At 39.7% G+C, this 27,606-nt stretch overlaps 2 protein-coding genes across 2 annotated transcripts; one reads left to right on the plus strand and one right to left on the minus strand.

Moving 5' to 3' along the window:
- Positions 1-10,886: 10,886 nt before the first annotated feature.
- On the plus strand, positions 10,887-18,671 carry LOC128455306 (bactericidal permeability-increasing protein). The gene is made up of 16 exons (XM_053439011.1): positions 10,887-11,044; positions 12,999-13,106; positions 13,198-13,312; positions 13,396-13,527; positions 13,617-13,772; positions 13,903-13,966; positions 15,100-15,160; positions 15,250-15,341; positions 16,086-16,262; positions 16,361-16,420; positions 16,503-16,670; positions 17,167-17,234; positions 17,337-17,379; positions 17,462-17,525; positions 17,739-17,815; positions 17,922-18,671. Exons 2-16 carry the CDS (start codon positions 13,004-13,006, stop codon positions 17,961-17,963), a joined length of 1,422 nt encoding a protein of 473 aa, XP_053294986.1. The 5' UTR covers positions 10,887-11,044; positions 12,999-13,003; the 3' UTR covers positions 17,964-18,671.
- Positions 18,041-23,742, minus strand: cdk5rap1 (CDK5 regulatory subunit associated protein 1). The gene is made up of 13 exons (XM_053439024.1): positions 23,230-23,742; positions 23,049-23,152; positions 22,901-22,935; positions 22,268-22,368; positions 21,983-22,193; positions 21,770-21,890; positions 21,096-21,326; positions 20,829-20,926; positions 20,651-20,706; positions 20,110-20,240; positions 19,870-20,019; positions 19,447-19,587; positions 18,041-18,471 (listed from the first exon to the last, which is right to left on the minus strand). The coding sequence occupies exons 1-13, from the start codon at positions 23,519-23,521 to the stop codon at positions 18,322-18,324; spliced, it is 1,821 nt and encodes a 606-aa protein (XP_053294999.1). The 5' UTR covers positions 23,522-23,742; the 3' UTR covers positions 18,041-18,321.
- Positions 23,743-27,606: the final 3,864 nt, after the last annotated feature.

The following is a 27,606-nucleotide window of genomic DNA, read 5'->3' on the forward strand; positions in this document are numbered from 1 at the left end:
ATAACTTGAATGTGATTCCAACTAGTTTTGCAATAATACTGCCGACAAACTAACAAACAAACTAGAAGGGCCCTCGGAGAGCACATACCTGTGCCAAGGCTAACACTATATCGCAACATGTCAAAGAGAGTTATTAAAAACATATTTGATCAGCCGTTTTATCCAGATCCAGTAAAATTCACTTGTTTTTGAGTAATCCTGCTAACTAAGAAACTAACCAATAAACAAACAATGAAAAGATAACTTTCTAGACAGAGGTAACAAACCAACAAACTAACCAAAGACATGAACTCCTCAGCTGATTTTTGATCACCCAACAGACAAAGTTAGTAGAGATTGTGATTGTGGAGAGTTTAGCAGCTAAAAGGCCAGATATTTCCATTCAGGGGAGTTTGATACAAATGCTGATGTTGCTCCTTATCTGCTTCATGTTTACATCATCAACTGTTTAGATAGCAAGTTTGCCATATCAAAGTTTAAGAAGATTATGTCGGTGTGTTTTTGTGAGCTTGTTTCATTGTCTCAGAGAGGCCAAAAAGTCAAGTATTGCAGCTTTAACTGAGAAGAGAGATGGATACAGTTAGTGAAGGTAAACATGCATTTTTACGTTCATAATTGTAGAGCTTCTTTTCAGAGGCTTCAAGCATTAAATTAGAAATTGGACATATTTTCTGTTATTTTGCTAATTTCTCCTCTTTATAGGAGCATGTAAAATATACAATTTATACTCATCAGAATTATGGACATTTGAATGTTCGTCAGTGTGATGAGATCTACTCAAAATGACAGGAACAATCTTTGAGTATATTTATTTGCTGTGGACTGAAGTTTTTAGTTTAGCTCATGCCTGCTATTTTTGAGGGGGCTGGGGTTTAAAACATTTACTGCAGCCAGACACTAGGGGGCAATCAAGACACCTTGGCTTAACTTTTAAGAGCTGTCATGTTGACCATCTTTTTTTACACTCAATAATCAGAAAGAAGCGATCATATAAACCCTGGATGTGTCGACTGTTAGTGACGGCCTCGTTCCCAAACATGAACACACTGTGGGTTAAATGAATAAAGATATCCCGAGGCGACATAATGTGAAGCCCTGTAACCACATCATGGATTAAAAATGAGAATATTATTGACGACAGCTTTACAAAAAAATCTATGTTAACCAGTGACTGTTAAAAGGGCCTCTATATTCACTGTGAAAGTTCATATGGCAAACTGTCAACATCTTAAGTGAGTCAGTTCCCTACAGGGCAGAGCTAGTCCAAAATATAATCACTAAAGAAACAATCTTGTCTCTTTCTTCATGTGTCTCATGTGGTCAGCTCTGCACTCTGCCGGCCCACAGTTGGCTGATTGATATTCACTGCACTTCTCTGCTGGCTGAATCACTGACCGGTTTACAAGAAGTCTGTCAATACACGACTGAGACTTTTATGAGTCTGGAAAGTATTTTCTCTTATTCCACAATTTGCCATATTGCGGCACCCTTCACCACCATCTTTGGCATTGGTTCGCTTTGATTAAGCACAAGCATTTTCCTTTGATGCACACAGCGTGTCATGATCTTTTAAACTGAGATTTCTAATGAATCTGAGATCTACACATAGGTGTAGTTAATTCAGATTTTGCTGCCACTGCCAAGATAAAAACATGAATAGAACATTGGCCTCATGCTAATGTAACATGCTAGCAAGATGCCCACAGCAAGTGATAAAATATTAACTGACCAACATGTTGCAAGAGCATATTCATTCTGAGCAACATTCATTTTGAATATATAATTCACAAATGTGCATTAGAAAAGATCCACTACATTCAACTTTAGAAAACCAGGACCAAATATAAATTTGTTGCAGAATTATCACAGAACCCTGTGCACGATTTAGATATCTTTAGATATATGCTTTTTCATAGCATTTCCTCAGACAGAAAATAGGGGACATTTGCATTAACCATATTTTCATGTGATGCTTTCAAGAGTTTTAAACTGGAGGTTTTTTAACTCATCATTATAAATATGCTGTTTTATGCTGCAGCAAGTGACGACAGCTCATTGTCGTCAAAGTTATATGATCTCATCTACCAATGCTCACATTTTTCACATGCACAGAAGTCAGAAATAATGACTGTTGGAGCATTAATGGATTTTTCTCCATCAATAGCAGCCAAACAAACGCTGCTCAATTAGATGGTGTTGTGAGAAGCGTGCATAGGAAAAACTGTCACATACCAGGCAGGAGAGAGGAAACTCAATTAAAAACAACATCTTGGAACCAGAAAATATACAGAAAAATTCATGCGATCCAGAAAATGACTAAATCAATACATGAGGCCATGTTTTTTTTTTTTTTATCCTGAGTGAACAAGTAGACAAGTGTAGTGGTTTTAAAAAGAACCAACAGGGAGTCACGTGACTGATATGAATTACGTCCGAGAAGGTCTGATGTTGTACGGAGGAAGAAATGCTGATGTGCTGAAAGTCTTCTTGTTATAGATTTTCATCATTATAGCGATGCATCAGTGGCTCAAAAATGTTTGGACGGGATGCCATGATAGTCTTTATGGATATCCACAATCACCAGACGAAAATGTGTAATAATCATAAATATAAAAAAAAACTGTTTCTGAGTCAAACTCTCAAAGCGTTTCTGTTGACTGAATCCATTCATTTGTTTGAATAAGGTTTTTATTATAGTGTTAATTCTCAAACACTGGCTTGCTAACGTCGCCATAACCTGTGACTGTCTAGACTCTTAGACGCCAGTTGAGAACACACTGGCGTCTTCAGGCTCCTTCATAAACTGGATCTGGAACAGAGAAAAATGAAGATATGAGACATGAAATATTAATCCGATGTGGTGCTAAGTCATCAAAGACCTGGGCCGTACTGAGAGGCGGCTGTGTGCAGTTCACTGACGCCCCGCTGCATCATTTCAGGAAACAGAGTCCTTAACGTAAGAGGTTGCGGAATGAGAGCCTTCAATTCACCGTGCCTCAGTGTTTACCTCCAGCCTTGACTTCTGATAACTCACCAAACAGTGGAATGAAATGGAATCAAATCATCTGTCAGTTTTATTGCTCCATTTACCGCTGAGTTAATCATTCTCTCACACAAGTTCTTTTTCGATTTGAAAGTGTAGATGATGCGTTTCTCATATACTCGCAGTGAATACGATGTTATAATGCTATATATATTATTATATACTGCTCCTACAGATACTGACCAGTGGCCTGCACAATAATCAATTAATCAATCAATCCATTTTTATTTGTATAGACCATATTCACAAATCACATTTGTCTCATAGGGCTTTAACATGGTGTGACATCCTCTGTCCTTAACCCTCAGCAAGAGTAAGGAAAAACTACTAAAAACCCTTTTAACAGGGTAAAAATATGTAGAAACCTCAGAGAGAGCCACATGTGAGGGATCCCTCTACCAGGACGGACAGGATGCAATAGATGTCACATGTAGAGGAGAACATCATCAAGATAAAGGTTTTAGCAGCATTGATAAGGGTAAACATTTTGAAGGATAACTGAAGGTCAATGAATTGATGGATTATTGTCAGTAATGGTCGAGTATCTGAGGAGAAATACTACATATCAAGCAGCCCTGCTGCAATCATTGTCTATGGTCAGCAGCCAGCAAGATAATGCTCCACCATCAAGATCGGATGACACTATAGTCCACAGTCATTGTCCATGATGTGGCCACAGCTGCGGCCCTGGATCTGCGGAAGATAAGGCAAAAGGACTCCGGGGAAAGGGTCAAGCCAGTAACATGTATTGATGATATATGAATTACTTTGATGTGATAATGATTTGAGAAGAAGAATGAGAATCTGGAAAGAGAAGATCCATGTATCATGTGTCCCCGACCTTCTAGACCTATAGCAGCATAACTAAGAGCAGGTCTAAGACTAGCCTGGACCAGCTCTAACTATTAAGTTTATCAAAAAGGAAGGTTTAAGCCTAATCTAAAAATTACAGATAGTGTCTGCTTCCTGAACTGAAAATAATGCTAGTTTGTTTTATATCTTTTTATCTTGAGACCTGAACTCAACATTAACAGACTGGCTACTGACAGTGTGACCACTAGTTGCTCATGCCATCTGTGTCTCTCACTACTTGACTGCCAGAGCATTTCAAACGTGTCATGTCCTTGGTTTACCATTTCATTACATGAATTCAATAAAAATAAAAATAAAAAAGCTTTTTCCAAGGCTGTGACCAAACCTATAAATGTTAAATATGTTTTATTAATTTTAACTGCTCTTTTTAAAGATGCCAGATGAGTAGCGGTCAATATTTTCTTGTACCAAAACCTATTCAGCTCATTTGACTGTGCACTTCAGCGACAACTTAATGATCCACTTTATAAACTCACTTGTTCATTTATTTCAATATATTGATTCAATGTTTTCAAGGCGTGTATTTGTATTCTCCTGATGGTTTACTAATTATATTTCTAACTGGATGAGGAAGCAAACAGGTTAGTAAGGGAAATTAGTTCTGCAACCGTTCACTGCTCAACTATGTATTTATATTGAAATATATGAGTATTAAAAATGAATTAGACGTCGGGTCTATAAAACAGCTCCCTTAAGGTCTGTGTGTGTCAGCAGCTCTATACGTCACGTTGATGATGTTGCTTGGTTGAGTTCTGGACCTGCACTTTGCAAACGGTCATGTGATCACAAGGGATAACTGCTGACTTTAATCACTACTATAACATTAACGTCTTGATGGAACAGCTTGTTTTCTGTGATAGAGGAACTAAATGGTGTTCAGAGTTCAAAAATTTAATAAATCAATACAGACAAAATAATAATAAAAAATACAGATAAAATGCATATGATATTTTTCAATTATCTGATCAAATTCAAACCTCATCATGAAACTGTAGGGCTCTTTCGTCTCATTCCAGCCCCTATTGTTTCAAAATGTAATTTTTTACATGACAATTTTATATGATGAGGCCACTTTTCATCCCTAAATCCTTAATTGTTAAAAACCCCAAACTGGATCGCCATATAAATTAAATGAGAACGCCCCACAATCCCACACACGGTAAAACACACAGATTATATTTCCACAGCCCATTCTAAATGATATACAGTTTAACTGTAGCTAGAGCTTCAATGAATTTGCAGAAATCCTTCCAACATGATTCATAAGCTATTTCTGAGAAATTAGAAGTATTTTAGGGGTAAACACTTAGGCAATTTGAAAGTGAAATAAGTATCTAAAATTATTCTCTGCAAGGCTGATTCAAATGAAAAGGATCTTTGTTTAAAGTTAGATGGCCCTGAAGACAATCACAGTAAAATGTGAGGGGGATGGTCTCAGCAGTTCCTGGAAAAAGCCAAAGGCGTTTGATTTTTTTCTAATATGCACTGTATTAGAAATTGAAGGGGTCCACCCCCTGCTGAGTGAAGCAATATGTCGAAGCTGGCATGAGATCCTGGATTTGTATCTTGACACAGATTGATGCTGCCATACTGCCTTCAGCCCCAAGGGGGCAGGACAGCACCACTTCTGTATGCAAATTGATGAGGAACCCCAGTTTGACCTTTAAAGAAAATGATTGCAGAGAGATCTGGATCCTAATTATAAATGTATATGAAAATCGTATCATTGAATTTCGTTGCATGTAAAAGTTCATATCTCATAATTAAATCATCCATAGTGATTCTACTGTTCTTTATGGTGTCGGTGTGTAGCAGTAGGACAAGTTTAAACTAACTGGAATAGGCAGAAAGGAAAAAGGCTCTGTGTTGCAGGTCTGAGTGTGGACTGCCTGGAGGCAGGAGCAGAGAAGAACGTGATGATGACACTGAACTCTGACTGAACTCCTCCTCACACTGACTCCTCCACCTCCTCTGTAGAAAGATGCTGCAGAGCTTATCAGCCTCCCCCAACAATGTAGTCTAAGGTGCTCACGAAGCTCTGTTGGTGCCGACTTCCATCACAGTCTACACTGCTGTGCGTGAGAGCAAGAGAGATTGAGTTAGTGTGTGTTCACTTATTTTTGTTACCTCTTTAGACCTTTCCCAGCATGAACACTGACCTTTTCAGCACAGGTAGACCTCATGGGAACCAAAGCTCAGTCCTGATGAGGATACACGTCCTTTCTGAGCTCCTGTGAATTGTGGTCAGGTTAAGGTAAAGAGAACAAATAAATGGCACCTATTTCATATTTGATTCCATGATCTGGGACCTGATGACATGTGATTGCTGAATAATACAGCTTAATTTCATAAGGTGATCTAGGTTACACAATGAAATGTACCAATACCAGCTCCTCCAAAGCTAGGTCGTGTTTTGTTTTTGTTAGATCTTTAGATCTATGTTAAGCTAAGCTAAGTTAACCCTCTAATGACTTTAGCTTCATATTTAACAGACACATGGCAGATTACAAAGGAGAAAAAGCACCAAAAACACAAAAACAATTACAAGCACTACAATGAATGGTTTGTAATCCTGTCAGCAGACCTAAGGGCAGTTGTTAGGGTACATTGATGCACAAAACACATTGTATAATATTCTACTGTGTTTTACTATATTGTTCATTATCTATTCAACAGCATCCACTGATGAACTGATGAGTGATAGTAGAAGAAAAACTTTTATCTACTTGCAATTATAGTTTGTAAGTAACCGTGTTTAAATACTACTTATAAATGTAATAGTGTGGGTTTAGGTAAAGTTGTATGATACAAGTAGCCTACTGCAAAATAGCTCATCCAATTAGTGAAGATTTGCCTGTATCGGTGACAGAGGCTGTTATGTTTGTTTCATTTAACGCTTTCCACTTTATTCCTATATCTAAATAATATTTATTCATGATTAGTTATACTATCTAAACTTTGATGGTCGAAGGGGGCTGACAGAGGCACAGTACACGCTATGGACCATTTAATCTAAACTGCATGTCTTTTTTTGATGTGGAAGGAAGCTGAAGTACTGTGGCATGGCTGGACAGCAGCTTCAGACCCTTGATAAATCTACAGAACCAACGGTAGTAACTAGCAACCGCTGAGCGTGCAAATGAACCTTTGAATTCTATCAAACACATAGTCCTGCAGGGAGGAGGTTGGAGCACTGAAGGAAATGAGGAGTGTTCAATGTCCTGAAACTGAAAGTCTGCAAAAGGTTTGTTTTTAGTTTATTTGCCTGGCAATATGCTGCAGTGGAGGTGCCAGCAGCAACGAGCAGCAATTACAGTGCCTTGCATAAGTATTCACCCCCCTTGGACTTTTTCCCATTATGTACTGTTACTAACTGGAATTCAAATAGACTTAAATAAACTTTTTCCCGTTTGATCAACAAAACATGCATAGTACTTTGGAGGTGCAAAATAAATTTTATTGTGACACAAACAATAATGAGAACAAAAAAGTTGACATCTGTTGGGTGCATAAGTATTCACCCCCCTGTGTCAATACTTGGTAGAACCCCCTTTCGCTGCAATTACAGCTGCAAGTCTTTTGGGGTATGTCTCTACCAGCTTTGCACATCTAGAGATGGAAAGGTTTGTCCATTCTTCTTGGCAAAAAAGATGAAGCTCAGTCAGATTGGATGGAGACCGTCTGTGAACCGCAATCTTCAAGTCTTGCCATAGATTCTCTATTGGATTGAGGTCTGGGCTTTGACTGGGCCATTTTAAGACATTAACATTCTTTAATCCAAACCATTCCTTTGTAGCTCTGGCTGTATGTTTAGGGTCGTTGTCCTGCTGGAAGATGAACCTCCGCCCCAGTCTCAAGTCTTTTGCAGACTGCATCAGATTTTCTTCAAGGATTTCCCTGTATTTGGCTCCATCCATCTTTCCCTCTATTCTGACCAGTTTCCCTGTACCTGCTGAAGAGAAGCATCCCCACAGCATGATGCTACCACCACCATGTTTCACTGTTGGGATGGTGTGCTCAGGGTGATGGGCAGTGTTGGGTTTTCGCCACACATAGCGTTTTGCATTGAGGCCAAAAAGTTCAATTTTGGTCTCATCTGACCAGAGCACCTTCTTCCACATGTTTGCTGTGTCTCCCACATGGCTTCTGGCAAACTCCAAACGGGATTTTTTATGGATCCCTTTCAACAATGGCTTTCTTCTTGCCACTCTTCCATAAAGGCCAGATTTGTGGAGTAGACGACTAATAGTTGTCCTGTGGACAGATTCTCCCACCTCAGCTGTGGATCTCTGCAACTCCTCCAGAGTAGCCATGGGCCTCCTGGTTGCTTCTCTGATTAATTTTCTCCTTGTCCGACTCTTCAGTTTGGGTGGACGGCCTCCTCTTGGTAGGTTTGCGGTTGTGCCATATTCTTTCCATTTTCTTATGATGGATTTTATGGTGCTCAGAGAGATGTTCAAAGCTCTGGATATTTTTTTATAACCTAACCCTGCTTCATATTTCTCCACAACTTTATCCCTGACCTGTTTGGTGAGCTCCTTGGTCTTCATGATGCTGTTTGTTCAGTAATGATCTCCAACAAACTCTGAGTCCGTCACAGAACAGGTGTATTTATACTGAGATTAAATTGCAGACAGGTGGACCCTATTTACTAATTATGACTTGCAAATGTGACTTGTGAATGCAATTGGTCGCACCAGATCTTTGTTAGGGGTTTCACAGTAAAGGGGGTGAATACATATGCACTCAACACTTTTCAGATTTTTATTTGTAAATAATTGTGAAATCCATGTAATATTTCCCCCCACTTCCAAATGATGCACTATTTTGTGTTGGTCCATTACATAAACTCACGATGAAATAAATTTTAATCTGTAGTTATACCATGACAAAATGTAGAAAAGTCCAAAGGGGGTGAATACTTATGCAAGGCACTGTATATGAGAAGAAGTTGCACAATTAGCTTTATTAGTGGGAACACAAAGAGGAATAAACACAGAAGAACAGTAAAGGTGGAAGTTGTTGAAACAGTCTACTGTACAGTTAGCATGCCCCCCCTCACACACACACTCACAGAGACACAAACAAACACACACACAGACTGACCTGTATAAGCAAACTATAAACCTTATAAATGCTGATGTGACTATAAAACAGTAACAAGTGGTGACTGTGAAACCCATGATGAACCCTGAAGTTCTTACAGAACCTACAAAGACTCAAGTGAGAATCATGGTTTGTGTTCCTCTGGCCACTAGATGTCACTAGAGCTCAATTAGGCCCGACTACATGTTTCTTCGATTCAAACTATGACAATCGCAGCTCTTAAGGTTGAAGCTTGAAATGGATTTGTGACACCAAACAAGAATTTCAACCGGACTCAAAGAAGATCTGTCAGGACATTGATTAGGTAAAAATATATTCTTAATAAATTATGCTTCTTGATCATAAAGACAAACTTTCCATCGTTTGCTGCAGTGAAGGTTCACTTTGAAACTTTCAGAGCATGTGACTGAATATTTCTTTGTATCTTTTCATGGTAGTTCTTGTCAGTTCAGTGTGATGTGTCAGGCGAGGGAAGGAATCAACATTACCTGTCCTTTGTGATACAGTTTGCAAGATATGAACTACAATTATTAAAAACAGTACAGCAATACTGTCCTCTATAAATACACATTAAGTTCAATATGAATTTGTGGTATCCTTAATCATCCTGTGATAATCGAGATCCTTAGGACTTCAGTTGTAAGCTGCTTATTGAAGAGACCCCCGCCCCATCTTGGAAGAGGAACCGTAACCTAAATATCCAAGTGTTAAAAACAGGTCAACTGGATTGGTTGAGTTTCTTGAAGATGTTTCAGCTCTCATCCAAGAGGCTTCTTCAGTTCTAACTGACTGCTGGGAGTCCCAGGTGTTTAATTGTAGGGATGTAATCTGAGAGGCTGGACCCACCCTGCTGTTGGTTTCATTGGGAGTCATTATGGGTTGTTGACCCAACTTGCCCCTGTGAGTCTTGTGTCATCAACTGACTCCCTTGGCCAAAATGTGGACATTGAAGGGCGGAGATAACTTAAGTATTTAATTATTCATAAATGTATGTGATTTTCTGCTGTGCTTTCCCAAAATCCTCATGAAATCATCCTCACAAACCGAGCAGGAACATGCAAGCAGGGGACGTGGGGGAAATGCACATGGGTCACACGACACAGAAGCAAACACAGAAACGTCTTTAGCTCATGCACCAGCTGAGCATTATTATCAAGTTTGCCGTTCCTGTGATACATCAGTGGTCAAGTTTAAAAAGCAGAACACGGGCTAACCATTAGATTGTTTATCGTATGCACCACTGCTGGTGGCGGAAGCATCAGCCAAATCACAACACTAACTCTTTTTGTTTTAAACAGAGGATTATTTACAAACACTCCGATGCAACAAGTGAAATAGAACAACGTAAAAGACCTGAAATCAACTAATACATATTAGTATATCAACATTTCAGCTATGAACACATGAGCAGACACTGTTAAGCCCCTGTTGAGAGGAAAAGCATGATCCCTTTTGTGATTTCCACTTTTTTAATGATGCAGTTTAGTAGCAGCAAAAGCAGAATGTGTTAACCACTATTCTATGCTATCCAATTCTTCTTTACTTATGTGCTACTGTTATGTTTGGATGAGGTTTCATGCTGCAGAGCTTACTGAATGTGACCTTATTAGAGATCCATACCAAGAACTGAAACCAGATTTACCGGCAGCAACTCAGCGGAAGACAAACCCACAAAAACAAATACTTCACAAATTGTTCTTAAGTATTTCAAACAATTAAAGCTGTAGCCTCACAGTGAATCATATGAAAACAACACTCAGATAAACATGGATTCCTCACTGCTGCTATCTTGTGATTTTGAAGAGATTGCATGGGATCAGATTAGCGAGGCATTCAACAGTTACATCATTTACAAATTTCCCTATTGTTGCAATCAGAAATTGTCCCCCAGTTGAGTCCAGTTCATGATTAACTAACTGAATTATATGTCATGTGTGTCTTGTTCCTCTTTCACTCCTTCACTTGGCAGTTATTCCGACACACCAGCAGAAAGCAACAGTTCCTGACAAACCGCTGCATCAGGTAAGAGTATGGAGCCACATTTAGTTTAGTTTGTAGAGATTCTGTAAGATTGAGGTTTAAACATATATATATATTTGACTGATAAACAGATTGCTTGTATTAAGGGGATTAGAAGCAACATGTTTCTCATGTATAGAGAAAAATGGTCAGTTGATATATGGATATATGGCATAGACCATATTTACTAACTTACCGTCTTAACTGATATAATGTAGAACCTTTTGTGATATATTATTTAGACTAAAGACAAAGATCTTAATGTGCACAGCTACGTTCAGGAAGATCAGCCCAGCATGGATCTCTTCATGTTTAATGCCACTCCTCATTCTTGCTCGATGTGTGAACTTGGACAAATATCAAATATTTAGTTTTACTGTCCTGTTTATGAGGACATGAGGGTTCTTCTTTTTTGGCAAAATGTCCTCTACTTTGGTTGGACGATTATGGAAGAGGAGGTTATGTAACAGCAGGTTATATTTGCGACACTCAGAAAATAAGAAGATTTATTTTTTTGTGCAAGACGGAGCTAAATGATAATTGAAGGGCTGCTGTGACTTAACTTTAGGTGTCCGACTAACCCATGCGGGCTGGGCACCGTGTTCAAGAAGGCCTTTAACATGAGTTGACTGCAGGATGGATTGATGTTTGGCGGGAGGGATGTGCTTCTCCACATTTGCTTCAGTTGCAGTATAAGTGTATTTATTTGTCGATGAGAAAGCATGGATATGTATGCAAGAGCTGATCTGAATACTGTGTTTACCTGTACAATGTTTCCTTGTTCTGCTTTGCGCTTTGTTCTGCTTTGATTTGACAAGCAAACTATTTAGTAAGTGATACATGTGCATTATTATGATTATGATTATGATTATTATATACATGTAAATTGTGTCATTATTGACTATTTCACATATATCTAATAACCTGTGCATTGATAATGTCAGAGTTTCTGGTCTTTTGGGATTTGCTGTACATTTCGATGGAATATGTATGTAATTGCTTTTGCTGGATCACGACCTGATATCTTGGTATGTGGAAGTGTTTTTGTGGCGTCTCTGTGATTAACAGCTCTCTAGCACATCTTTGAAGCAATGACCTACTGTTTATCTAAATGCATGAAATTAAACAGTTTAACTTCTACTACACCTCTGACCCACATGGAACCAGCTTTCAGATCTCTGTCATACAATTATTTTTTCGATTGAATCTATTTTTCAGTCTGTTTTCTGTCTCTTTCTTAAATGACCGATGGAGCCTCTCATTAGGGGCCAATGTCATGTGACAGTTGAGTAATTAAAGTCACAGCATCCCAGTATGTGCTGATACTTGTGTATTACAGCTGTATCTTACAATGCAGATTCATACAAGTACATCTTCCAGATGTGAAACTTATTTAACATTTGTACAGTGATGCAGAACATCACACTTGAAATGGGGAAAAATGTAGAACTTGGGCTTTAATGATCTTGACCTAATTAGATAAAACTCCTCTTGTCTGCTGACTTGTGAGCAGTCATGTGATTTGCTCGGCAGCTCTGACAGTCGGCTCTTTCACAGGCCAGAGGCATGGACACAAAGCAGTGGTGGAAACTAAAATACATTTGATCCTTTAGCTTAAACATGAATATAAAAATATAAAATATTTGCTTGTATTGTAGTATTTATCGATTGTTGTGTTGGTGTATACAAAAAAAAATCTAAGCACAGAGCCAATGAAGCTACACTAATCAGTTTAAAATAACACACAAAAACGAATAGGCAGCCGATTGTGTCGACGATATTTATCATAGAGAATAAATGTTGGAGTTAGTTAGAGCAGAAAGAGTATTGCCTCAAGAAGAAACCACTGATGAAACACACATGTCGACAACACAAAAGCAGAATCTGTCAAATTTATGAGGCAGCTTGATGCAAATAATAATTTGCTGCTGATCTTGTCCTTTCATCTCAAAAACAGTCACCATGTCCCTGCACTATCGGCTCATTCTGGTGGTTTTCATCGCTGTGACCTCAGCCGTCGATCCTGGGGTAAAGGTCAAGCTAACAGCAAAAGGCCTTGAATATGGTAAAGTTTGTAAAAGTTTCCTGGTTTTTTATTTTGAAAGCACAGATCTGCCTAGAACTTCATCATTAAAGATGTTCTTTTCTTTTCATAGGCAGACAACTGGGCATGGCTTCAATCCAGCAGAAACTCAAGTCCATCAAAGTCCCAGATATGTCAGGGAAGCAGAGAGTGTCTCCCATCGGCAAAGTCAAGTACAGCTTGTCAAAGTAAGCTCAGCTCAACAATCAGCACTCTTTTTCTGTCGGAAAGTGTTTTAAACCTACTAAAACCACCATTTTATTGATTCCAGTATGAAGATAGTGAATGTGGGATTACCCACGTCTTCAGTGGATCTCGTGCCGGGGACTGGCGTCAAACTGTCCATCGCTAACGCCTTCATCAGTCTGCATGGAAACTGGAGGGTCAAGTATCTCCGGATAATGTGAGTGAGAAAACATCTCCTCCTTGAACAAATCCACTTTGATACATTTCTGCTGCAACAGCGTCTCCTCTCTCTCTCGCATTCAACAGAAAGGACAGCGGCTCATTTGACCTGAATGTGAAAGGACTCACTATCGCTACAAGCATCGCCGTCAAGAGTGACGAGACAGGCCGGCCAACGGTCAGCAGTGTCTCCTGTGCGGCCACTGTGGGCAGCGCCAGCATCAAATTCCACGGAGGAGCCAGGTAAATAAAGCCTGCTGGGCAGTATTGTTGGAACCATGTGAGGGAATGACTGTGATTGATCGTTCTCCAGTTTGAGCTGCCATGCTTTGTTCACTGCACACATAACTCCTGTGGTGGCTGTTTCTTTCAGTTGGCTGTACAATCTTTTCAAGAAATTCCTCGATAAGGCTTTGAGAAATGCCCTGCAGAAAAAGGTGAGGGGACCCCAGCCTTATTCCCACTGCTGAGACCACCCTCCTTCTCTGAGGTCGTATTCAGTATCTCACTTCACCACTAGATGTCCTCGTGACAGCAGCTATAAAGTTCTAACTAGGAAACTCCAGTGAAGACTTGTTGACAAAGCTGTTCAGAGTGAATTTTACTGGTGATTTCCCTTAACCACAAATCCCAGCTCCAAACCTTCAGAACAAGTCAGGATAAAAATACTTTTGTCTAAGCAGAATTTAGAAAAACTTGTCCATGCATTTATCTTTAGCTGAGTTGACTATTATAATGCTGTGGTAACAGGTCTCCTTAAAAAAGGAACCATAAAGCTACAGCTAATTGAAAACTCTGCTGCTCGAGTCCTGACTAACATCAAGAAAGTAGATCATGTCCCTCCAGTTGTGAGATCTTTACACTGGCTCCCTGTCTGTCAAATGACTGACTTCAAAATACTGCTGTTGGCTTATTAAGCATGGTGTTGTGTTTAAATCCATTCTGGATCTCCTCCTACGTTACGAACCATCCAGACCTCACAGGTCAAAACTAAACATGGAGTAGCAGGATTCAGTTTTTATCACCACATATGTTGGAGAGAACTGCAGCTGCAAATCTTAGTTCTTTTAAATCCAAGCTGAAGACCACAGCCTTTTATTAAATCAAGTAATGACTCACTTCTTAAACTGCACCGTTACTTTCACTCTTCTCTTCTTATTTTATATTTTACATTCTCTCATAATTGCATTTGAAATGCTTCTTTTGTCATTTGTTGCTTTTACAATTTGTCATGATGCCTTTAATAATGTATGTAGATCACTCTGAATTGCTTGGTTGTTGAACTATGCTCTACAAATATCTCAAAGAGGGGTGAGGTTGACACTGTTGATATGGATGACGTCATGTTTCATGAACGGATCTACTCGTATGTCTAATAAAATAATGCGGAAATGCATGTTAAAGTACTGCATTAAAATACAATATATATATCGGATAAATTTACTGTAAGTATTGTGAGTAACGGTTCTCCCTGCAGTAAAATGGCACATGTGAGTGACAATTGACATTAAATTGTTATCACTGATGCATTTGTGTGTGATCTGCATTCGTCTGTTCTTTATGGTTGCAGATCTGCCCTCTGGTGGCTGATGCAGTAAATGACTTGAACCCTCATTTGAAAACTCTCAATGGTAAAGCACTCCATGTGAAAACAACATGCACCAAACCTGTTGATGTCAAAAAATGCTGAATATACAAGTGACCCTCTTCTTCACTGCAGTTGTAGCCAAGGTGGACCAGTATGCAGAGATCGAATACTCCATGGTGTCATCGCCCACAGTTTCTCAGGCTTCAATAGACTTGAGCTTGAAGGTAAAGGCTTTGAATTCTCCTCAGCTGCTGCACACTGATATATTTTTGAAATATTATGATCAGAAAGATTATAAAGATATTCATATGGATGTTAAATAAAAAATCGGTGATGCTGAAATTTAGAGAGTTAAGACAAAATTCCATGGGGTTCTAAATAATCGAAATAATCCAAACTTAATATTGATTATGTTAAACAAAAAATCTCCAAATCAATATTAGTCCTGTATAAATCTAAGGACATACTAAATTAATATACTGCTCACCTCCTTATGGCACTTGTATGGAATTATGGAGGAAGACATTGACAGATGTAAATTCAATAGTCTTACTACAAAAAAGAGCTACATATATCATCAGTAAGTTTGGCAACTATGATCACGCAATTGTTTTGTTTATAAATTCCCATGCAATGAAATTTAAGTATTTAGTTATGATAAAACAAATGCATATGATGATCAAAGCTTAATCTAAAACTGCATGCAAAAAAAACAATTTCAATGCAAGAGAGCAAATAAGATCCCTGATCAATGTATGATTCACTTTTGTTTTAGGTATGTTTCTGAAGGTTAGCGCAAATTCTTCTTTCTGTTAAAAAATGAGGGGAGCTGAATTTGAAAAGACTACGAAGGCATATTTAAGCATAAGCCTTTTCATTCAATATACAATTCAAGACTTTGTTGACACGGTCTCTATTGCTCACACTGCCATTGTTTGTCTTCCTCTTCTTCCTCTTCTTCCCTTTAGGGTGAGTTTTACAACATAGGGAAGCATCAGGAGGCTCCGTTCTCCCCCACAGCCTTTTCCCTGCCTCCCCAGAACAGCAACATGTTGTACATAGGCATGTCTGCCTACTCTGTCAACTCTGCTGCCTTCGTCTACAACAAAGCTGGAGCCCTCAGCCTGTACATCACTGACGACATGGTGAGCTGCACCCTCATCACGGTCTCCTGATGGCTTCATGAATTCACATTCAAAAACGTCAATCCGTCTTTAAAACCCTGCTCACTCTGTCACAACAGATCCCGAAAAGCTCTCCCATCCGACTCAACACCAGGACGTTTGGAACGTTCATCCCTCAGGTGACAACTCACTCCACTGGTTTGTAAAGGAACACAACCCTTCCCTTGCTATTTGTCAACTGTATCTCTGTGTATTTGTCAGATTTCGAAGAGATTCCCTGGTCTGATGATGAAACTGCTCGTAGAGACAGTGAAAACTCCCGTCATCACCTTTGTACCCAAAAACGTCACCACTCAGGCCAGCTGCACAGTGACAGCCTACGCCATCCAACCCAACACCACACTTTCCCCGCTCTTCATCCTGAACTTGGTAAGTTAGGTTTATTTATTTTTTAATTCTCATTTAAGAGCATGGTGCTTCAGTTTGAGAGCAGGACTTCATGTTTAGATTTTGTAAGGCTTGCACTCGCACTCACATAGCTTCTGCTTGTGCTTAGATGTGCTCTTGCACTCATATATTTTTGCTTGGACAGATTTCCTCCAGATCCCGCTCTTCGCACGCTGTTTCAGCCAAAATTCCCTGGCCAGTAGAATGCCAGGTTTAATGTTGACAAATGAAAATATCGGAGTACAAGCGCAGAGTTTGAGCACAAGCAGAGCAAATCTCGGCACACGAAGAGGCTATTTGAGCGCGAGCACAGGGTTTTGAATTAAATAGATACGAAGTTTGAACTTGAAATCCATTATTCCTGCTCTCAAATTGAAAGTACACGCTCTACATAGTAGGTTACACAGCTGGCATGATCAATGGCGTCGTGGGGTTCAGAAAAACACTGACGCTCGACTCACCACATTGTGTTTTCCAGGAGACCAGTGTTAGCGGCCAGGTGTTTGTCAGTGGCATGAGGGTGGCTGGAGCTGTCTCCCTCAACGAGTGAGTTAATAAAAACAGAATGTGTTCTCAGAGGAGAGAGACAGGGCCAAAAGGTCCTTGTAGACATGAACATCACAGTCTGATTTTGCCTCATTTGCACAGAATGGGTCTGACCCTGAGGACCAGTTACGTGGGAGAGTTTCAGGTGAGAGATTCATTGTAACATGAGTCAGTGTGTGCACCGTCAGTACCAACTTTACAGACTAACCCTCACCTTGACCCTGCAGGTCAGATCCCTCGACAGCATCCTGCAGTTGGTCCTCAAAGCGGTGGTGATACCCAAACTCAATGGTGAGTTTCAGTCTGTGCTCTAAATGAACTAGAGGCCACGTCAAGTACTTAGGCTTTTGAATGCAGATCAGTATTAAACACTTTGAGCTGTATTTATTGTATGTTTTTTAATTTAATAGTGTTATAAAAGCAGGACTTTTGCAATCTGTATAATCTTTGTCACATTGGATTTCTGTGACTACTTTATATAGATGTTTGAATTTTTCTCCACAGTTCAACTTGCGAAGGGATATCCACTTCCTGCGATTGGAAAGATGAAGCTGGTGAACACTCAGCTTCAGATCCTGAAGGTCAGAGACGTGATGTTTTCTATCACACTGTATTATAATGTTTTATATGACAGGAAGATTAGAAGAGCTGTCAATAACTGCTGCTGCTGTGTTTATTTCCCTGTAGGACTACATGCTGATTGGGACAGATGTTCAGTTTACACGTTAAACTGCCTTCTTCAAATCTCCAACGATTGCTTTCTCTGCTGGTACAAATGTGCTTATCCATGATGTTTTTTTAAACCATTTAAGAGAATCTCCCCCCAAAAAAACAAAGCATGTGGCAAAACAATCTATTTTTTTAATACACATGGTCCAAAAAAGTTTCAGTAACCTGTGCAGTTCAATATGTACATACACATAGCATAGACAGGCTGACTATATAAATAACAAATCTTACAGGTTTCAGTAGCTCATCAGAGCAGTTCGGTGTGACCGTAAGATGAACAAAATGTCTGTGATGTCCTCAAATCAAGAGAAGGAGGATCATGTCAAGAGTTGGTTTCCTGTCAAGTCACCTGAATTGATCAGTGGCAGGTTTCAATCCTGGCCGTGTCTGAGGCCACACGTGCATCAACCTGGTGCCTGGTCACAGTCTCACACTGGTTCACCGAGCCTCTCAGGGACCTGCCACTGAGGGCTCGACCTTTCAGGCTCTGGGAGCTGGCCGACGATATCTACATCATTAAAGACACAATAATCCGGACATAAGTGACAGAATAACGAAATCTGTAAAAACATATTGACATGATGTCATCCTGCCACTGATGTCATCATGCTGTCATCTTTTACCTGGTCCTTTGATTTCATGGTTGATATATTTCCCAGATAGACGTTGGTTTTATATGATTCTATTAAAAATATGCTTTCAACTGAATACCTGGATTTCCAGATTTGAGAAAAAGTCATTCATTTTACCATACCAATATTTTTTCACCTTCAACTCATATGTTAATATCGACATAAACACATATATACAAAAACGTATTAAGTAAGTGAGATCTGAATTAATAAGTCAAAATAATTCAAAACTTTTGAAAATACATTACTGATGATATTATTATGGCTGTGTGGCTTCAGTTTGATCCGGTTTCTGAGGGGTTCTCATAAAATTTTGATTTTAGAGATTTCAAACAACAAAATTAATTTAAGAAATGTAAGTGATCATTCATTTCAAAACATTTACTGACAATTAAACCCCTTTATCATAAATATCATCTACATTACATTTTAAAATGTTTTTAATTATGACATGCACAAATATGTGAAACTCTGAAATAAACATTTATTAATTTTTACAGATTTGTCTAATTACCACATAACTTCAACAATCTGAAACAATCAGGTGTCAAGACTGAATCCTGATTGGTGCCCTGAAGTGCATGATATCATTTTTTTTATCTTAGCCACACCCACTTCAAACCAGAATCAGGAAAACAGAGGAAATGAGAAATATTAAAACATGAAATAAATAATATCGTTTTACTTTAACCGAAAAAGCGTGACAAATATTTTTTACAGTTTATAAATGAAACCAAATCTGAAATATTTTTAACTTTTCAGAGCATAGTTGTAATATATGTGATAATTTAATATTCATCAGGCTCTATTCTGGACAACAGCTGAAAATATCCATAGGAATCAAACCTTACCTTCACCAGCACATAGTCTCCAGCGTTGATCGGTGCAGTGGTGGATTCTGCAGCCTGAACAGCAACATCCTCTTTGGGGAAAATCACTTTCACGTTGCCTTCAGTTCTCCCACACAGGTCCTCCACTGATCTTTTACTTTGCTGCATCAAGATGGAACACAGAGATGAGCAGTGTGGCCTGATAACAGGTTACAGTGGTACACTACAGTGGTAGTGGATGACTACCTCTACCTAGGAGAAATTTCCATATTAGATGTTAAAAATATCTATCAACATAGGTATAATATCTGTCCATTTTCTACCACTTATCCTATGAAGGGTGTTAAATACAGTTGTTATGATTTATGTAAAGCAATTTATTAAAGAGTGAACTTTGCACTGCTGTGTTGAACCCTGTGAGCTGGCCATGTGTGCAGTACTCACTCCCTCCACCAGGACCAGCTGTGTGCTGCCGATGAGAGCAGCGTTGACCCTGGCAGCTTCCTCCCTGAACACACCGATACACTCCTCCAGCCTCCGCCGCTTCACCTCCGCTGGCACGTCATCTTCCAGCCGATGGTGGGCGTGGGTTTTCTGAGTGAGACAGTAGAGACATAAAACAGCTGGATTTGACCCTAAATCCTTTCTGTTGTAAGTTTACATCACACAGTTACAGGAGCTCACCTTCCTCATACTGTAGGCAAAGAGGAATCCCACGTTGTAGCCCACCTCTCTGATCAGAGACAGAGTCTGCTGGTGGTCCTCCTCCGTTTCACCACAGAAGCCTGAGATGAAGTCGCTGCTGAGAGCCACCTCTGACACAGAGACACAAATGATGTTAAACACATTTAAAGTCATTACTTCACCAGAAAAAGCATCCGGTTCTAGTTGGTGATGCCAGGATTTGTGACCAATGCAATTTCAGGTAAAATAAAATAATAATATATATATATATATATATATATATATATATATAAATAATCAGAAATCTCTTTCACTTGACTCAGTTGGTCTTTAAGCTGAAAGCTGAAACCTAGCTATGACGTGTATATTGTAGGTAAGTTCACTTTCTTTCAGGGTAATTGGAGTTTTATTTGAGAGTTAATAATTAATACCAGGATCTCAATTCCAGCCAACACAAAAGTCAAATGTCTGTGTAATCCTCTTATAAAGAATATTACAAAGATTTAAAAGGTGGAACAGATACAAGAAAAAAGGTACTTACCTGGAATAATTCTCTTAACGTTTTTCACCAGATCAAGATAAGCTTCTCTCGTGTAGCTGTAATTTGTTTTAAAGAAAGACACTTTATTGGAGCGCTTGGTGATATTTGAAGAGATTTTTACAAACAGCTCCACAAACTGAATTGCTTTGAGTTCAGAAAGGGCGTATTGGTCTCTTACCCACGTCGCATTGCATTCAGCACCCTGCTGCTCCCGCTCTGGGCTGGAAGGTGAATCTGATTACAAATGTTCCCTCGCTCCGCAATCAGGTGCAGAACCTGCAGCAGCACAGAAATCAGGTCAGCAAGCTCCAATCAGCCAAGTTAATATGGGAAATATACACAGAAACCGGCAGGGGAATCAGTCTTGTTTTTAACATTTGTCACATGGGCTTTTGAGAATGTGTTTCCAGCAGCCGGGTTCTGTGAAAAGTACTAAAAAGTGCACCTCATCAGGAAAATCCTTGGGATGAGGGGAGGTGAATCTGATCCTCATGTCGGGATCGATGTGTGACACTCGGTCCAGCAGGTCGGAGAAGCGCAGGCCTCCCTGTTTTGTGCGATACACCGTCTTGAAGCCCCGGCTGAGCGTGGTCAGGTCGGAGCTGCAGAACTGCTCCTCTGACGTGTCTCTGTAGCTGTTCACATTCTGACCGAGCAATGTCACCTCCTTCACACCCTGAGGAAAACATCCACCACATGCTAAAACTGGTCAGGATAAACTGTAAACCAATCCTAAAAAAAATTAGGTTTATGATACTGAACTTTAAATCACAGCTTTTACTGTACAGACAACATATCTTTATAGCCCTGGTTTAAAATACAAGTCTTACACCATTACACAAAAATATAATCTAGATTTATCTTTGAGAGAGATAGTGTAAGGTGCCATATATTACTGTGTAAATATTGGAAGTGATGTGAGAACAATTGTTCATACAAAACTGAATTTCAATAAAAAATGTAGTGTTCCCTACAATATAAATGATTATATCGAGCATACTTACACTTTAGTTATAACTGAGGAGTTTTACTTAAAAGACCATACTGACTCACTCCCCTATATTAATATTACTACCAGTCACATCAAAGCTACTACCTAGCTTTGATGTTCTAACTTGCCTGGTCAGAGAGCATTTGAACTTCCTCAAGGATGGAGCTAACAGGTCGACTCCTCTCTCGGCCCCGAGTGAAGGGAACAATGCAGTAACTGCACATGTTGTCACAGCCTCGCATGATGGACCTGATGATCAGAGGTTACGTCATATAAACACAGTGTCGCCAAATGAGACCAACTTCCTCCCAAAGCAGGTAAAGAAAAATCCATACACTCACACGAAAGCGCTGTATCCTTGAGGAGCAACGTGGACGGGCATGATGTCAGCATAGGTCTCCTCTAAGGACAGCAGCACGTTGCTCGCCTGAAGACCTCCATCAGCCACCGTCAAGAGGCGGGGAAGGTCCCGGTAGGCGTCCGGCCCGGCGAGAACATCCACCAGCTTCTCCCGCTCCAGAAGCTCAGTCTTCAGCCTCTCTGCCATGCAGCCTGGAGACACATTACTATGTCTTTGTAGCAGCTGTTAAACGTGAACACAAGTGTTTACCAGTGAACTCACTGACCTAAAATACCGATTTTCATCGGTGTTTGGCTCTTCAACCGTCTCCTCTTCATAGCTGTGAGTTGCTGTAATCGATTCCAAATGGTTTGTTCAGCTTTTTCTCTGAAGAAGAAAAGAGTTTTAGTATCTGTGTTAGTTAATGCATCAAGATAGATTCTTTACTGTCACAAATTAATTTAGTTTAGATGCAAACCCTGCTTCGCAGCTTGCAAAATCAAATAGATAGTAAGAGACAATAAAATAAATCATTATAAAAGAAATATTGTAAGTATTGGGTCTGCGTGGTGGTGAGTTTGCAGGTTCTCCCAGTGTTTGAGTGGGTTTTGTCAAGGTACTTTCTCCCAGAGTCCAAAGACGTGCAAATTGAGGTTTAGTTCATCGGAGACTAAACTGACCATGATAGTGAATGGTTGTCTGTCTCTGTATGTCGGCCCTGTGACCTTCAGTAGTCAATAGTTAAACAGTGTGTCCACAGCTCTGGGTCTGTTTATAAGACGGTAGAGGTTGAGTAGTACTTTCTGGGGGAGTTCGATGCACCTCAGGGTTCTCAAGAAGAAGAGAAGCTGCATTCATTAATTTATTCATCCATCCATCCATGACAATCTCTCACTCCCTGAGTCTGTTAGGTCCTTACCTGATAGAGCACGTCACCAGAAGCACAACATCTGCCTGCAGACACAAACACAACTGAGTCAACCTGTGCGGATCACAGTGATATAACTTTAAAGAATACATTTTAATATGATTAAAGTTGAACCATTTCAAACGGAGCACTTCTTTACCTCGTTTAAATCCAGCGTGCGTAGATATCCCTTCCTCTGCAGAATGGACCAGGCTATCTCCGTGTCATTCACGTTCATCTGACAGCCATAGGTTTCAAAATACACTGGAACAAAGCAACAGCCCAGTTTATCATCGGTCCCACAGACAATCCAAATGAGCCTGAATCCAAATGAGACCCACCTCTCCTCTGATCGCCCCTCACCAGGTCCTCGGGGAGATATCCGGATGAGTCCGAGTCTTCTCCACATGCAGCGGGAGTCTGCTTCACAGACACTGCTCTGATGAAATCCTGGAGACTTGGACCAGAGGACAGCTGGGTCCTGAACGTGTCTCCGGCTGCTGTCCCCCTCTCTGTGGAGGTGACGCTTGGTTTAGCTCGACCAGAGCAGCTCCTGTGTTGGAAACACCTGGCAGGTCTCCAGTGTTGTGGGGAAGTAAACAAGGGTTTTACAGTCCTGAGGAGGAACCCCATTATGAGTAGCTTTAGCACGAGGAGCTACAGCTGCAGGGTTAAGCTCGAACAACCCAGTCAGTAGCTGCAGCACAAATTAATGTCTGTCATTGGGTCCCATGTTTTTCCAAACTATAGAAGTTACTGTGTGTGAGCTACATGTCACTCGAGCAGTGTGCATGTGTCAATGTCAAGAGGAGTATCTCCATGCTTCTTCTTCGGCTTATTGTTCTTCCTCTGATGCTTATTGGCGGTTGGTAAACCAGCTTATAGGCGCATTACTGCCACCTTCTGGACTGGTGTGATGAGCAGTAGATTGTCAGCAAACAAAACTAACATAAACTAAAATTAAAAGTTTCTCAAAAGGTTCATTGGAAGATTGTGTATATTCGTTGATGTCCATCCTAACACATTTTCTAATGTAATATTTTGCTTTTAATCCTGATATTAATTCCATTCTTTGTTCATTATATTTGTAATACTGTAAAGATGAAGAGGAAGATCTACCCCTTCTTCTTCTTCTTCTTCTTCTTCTTCTTCTTCTTCTGTTATTATCATCTCTACAGTAATGTACTGTTCAAAAATGATACAATCCCGTTTGTTGGTGTTTTTTCGTCCTGGCTGAAAAAACAGGGGGATACCACTCTTGGCAGGTCCAAAATCTCTTTTGTAGAATAACTCATCCCCCTCTTAAAGTTGCAGTGTGTAGAATTTAGTGACATAAGGTGGTGAAGTTGCATGTTGCAGGCGAAAACCCCTCACACGTCAGCCTGCCCTTCCAAACACAAAATTCAACATGTGGTTACCTTCAGTTTTCATAGTTCCCAGTCTGGACTACTACAAAAAACATGGGGGCCTTCATAGAGATGACAACCCCCTGATGTAAATATAAAGTATATCAATATAAAAGGCAAGTTCTAGGGTAAATAGAACAACAATTTGTAAAATGTAGATGAGTGCACTCGTGAAAACATCACTAGGATTATTTTATATGAAATTTCTGTCAATAGATCCTATAAACAAAGGGCGAGGCAATGTCAGAATACAATAAATAGTGATGGATTAGAGAGGTCACTCCCAAAGATGAAATGTGTGTGAAAGTGTCTGTGTGTGTGTGTTTAATAATTCAGTGTCTCAGGATGTTTATTCAATTAAAAGTTAATTAAGGAACTGCCTCCAGAAGAAAATATGTATTTCAATTAATGAATATAAATGATAAAGATTGTGTCTCGGTGAGATGATGGTGGGGGGTGGTCCAAGGCCATGTAATGAGACTATGACGTATTTTTGGGTCGTAATCCCATTCGACGCCATCTAGCGTATCGTTTCTGACATAGAGGAACCACAACAAATCGCGGGAGTTGTTTTTTTCCAGAGTTTTTGGGACGGTAGACCTGCCAGATACCCAAATTAACGTGTAGAAGCACTACAAAAGTGGAATTTTCATAATAAGTCCCCTTTAACACTTTCTGTGGCGCTGCACATCTCCACCTACACGGTTCCTCTATGATTCACTCCCTGCGGCATCCTGCTGCTCATCTAAGTCACAACCAACAAGTGGGTGACTGTGATCCAGAGAGAATTAATAACTCTGTTTGTCAGGTTTCTTCAGATCTTATCTCTGAACACGGAACTTGTTTTAAGATCTTTTAGGTTGTGTGTTTCTCAAACTGGAATTTCCTGACCTATGTTACATCCGTGTGAAATCTAAAGATATGTCAGTTTCTAATCAGATGATTAATGAACTGCAGGTCTTGTCACATGTCAGTTGTGTTATATTCACGTCACAGAGCAAATAACCTGTTTTTCTGACAGATTAAAATCCAGTGACCTTCATAAAGAAAAACTGAATTTCTGTAAATAGATGTAATTCTCTTCTCTAATGCCATGTTTTAGAATATATGAATATATCTATCTTTGAACACAAAAAGAAAATGTGAAAAGTTAAATGAGACATGAGTTCAGCCACTACAACAATATAAAACTAAATCAAAAGACAACAACACACAACATGACACATGAGACCATGAATAAATAAAAGATAGTGGAACTTAACAAGTACTTAAGTATCATTTGAGGTACTTTTAAGGGGACTAATGTTTTACCTTCAACCGTATTTTCCTTTATCAGGTCTTTGTCTTTAATGTCGATTCATTATGAAGCTCTTAGAGCTCATAAAAGGTCCTATACTCTAATAATAATAGTCATGATTCCAGTGAAGTGGGTGGAAGGATGTGTTAAGCGTGTTCGTTTATCCTAAATATGAGAAGATGAGCCGAACTCGGTTTGTTCAATCAAGTATTTATTTAGAAAGCAATGAAAGGTAACAATCAGCAAAGCAATGAGCATCCAACAAGTCGCATCAGAACACGAGACCCATCAGAACGCATCAAACAGCCGGCGCCTGTCTATTTTATAACAGTAGATCTTGGTTCTTCCTCCTCGAAAGTGCGCAGGCGTAGGCCATCCTCTTGATATTGGAATAAGGAAGTGAAAAGGAGCCACTCCCAAGGCCTTGACACAGCTGATGGCATGTGGGCCAATGGTGTTTATAATTGGAGAAAAGATTATTGTGTTCTTGCTGTATCAAAACAATATTCTGTTTGTACAGACATTCAAAGCAATTTAACCAAAACAACGAAACAGAACTGTGATGCTCACACATTCTAATTTCAAGATTACACACTAGGAAGGAAAAGGTTATTATTAATCATTTGCGTGAAGGCCTTATATCTGACTCAAACTGCTTCTATCTTTATTCATTTAGAGTTGAGTCAGACACAGAATATAGCTAAAATACTGAAATCCTAACAGATGCTTATTGAGCATTAAAGCAGAAACAAGAAGAAACAGAACTTTACTTTCTGATATGTTTTTCTTCACATTACATCTGGTTTGTCACAGAGGAAATGATCCATGTGTTTGACTCATAGACTAAATATAGAGGCTTTGACTGTAGCTGTTATACTAAATCGTCACCTGTGGGTCAAAAGTAGAAAAGCAACCACCGCTCTGCTCCTGATGCAGAAATGAAAACGTCCCATTTTTAAGTCCAGAGTTTTGATCTTTTTTGTCAAAGACAAAACTCTGATTTTAAACTCAAAGTGATTTCAATGTGTTTGACATTGTGTGGAACTAAATCAATTGGTGACGTGAGTCCAGGAACTTTAAGATCATAAACAAACATATACACAGAATGTGGTTATACACAAATGGAGACATACTGAAGGACTACGGTGGAAAATAATAAAGACAAACTGTATGTGACTCTTTATATAGAGTTTATATATTCTGCTTGTGTTGTGTAATTTCAATAAACATTCTTTATGTGAATAAACATAATCGGGGCAAGAAGGTTGCCAGTTTGAATTCAGGGTTAGGGTACAGTGCTACTCTGAGCGGCTGTCTGAGCTCCAGCTCCTGTTCTGGATCTTTTTCCACACTGGGGACAGGAGGAGTCTCCTGAAGAACCAGGCTGGTCCCAGTATGAGGTGATGCACTGTCTGCAGAACCAGTGTCCACAGCTGGTGGAGACTGGTTCCTTCTGACGTCCTGACACGAGTCACAGCAGGACGACTGCTCCTTCTCTGAAACATGACTCCTCTTCCTCTCTCTGTCAAGACATTTCCTGATAACTCACATGTCACAGTCACAGGTGGTCATTACTTCTGTCAAGGAGGTTTTGTTTTCACCCAGTATGTTTGTGTGTTGGTTGGTTCGTTAGTGGGATTATAAAAAACGTCAGATTACCAGTAAACTTGGTGGAAGGTAGTGGTCTGGGAACCAGATCGGGGGGGTTCCTCTTTCACAGACATGTTCAGAGGACTGATGTTTACCAGTTTGTGGAATTTGGTGCAGATCCAAATCAAAATGAGTCTAGTGAATTTCAAAGTGGTTTCATAAGGAGCGGTTCTTCCACGTCTTCATCATGTGAACACGATGAAGACGTGGTTCCTTGAGATTGGTCTGATCTGTCAATAGTTTGTTAAATTGTGGAAAAGTCCCAAACGCCCAACTTCACAAAATAAAACCTGAGCTCAAACCCATTTTTCCTCCTGTGATTTGAAGGTTGTTATATTTCGTGTTAGAGCTGAATGAGTGACTCC

This window comes from Pleuronectes platessa, chromosome 2, assembly GCF_947347685.1.
Source record: "Pleuronectes platessa chromosome 2, fPlePla1.1, whole genome shotgun sequence".
Taxonomy (NCBI): Eukaryota; Metazoa; Chordata; class Actinopteri; order Pleuronectiformes; family Pleuronectidae; genus Pleuronectes; species Pleuronectes platessa.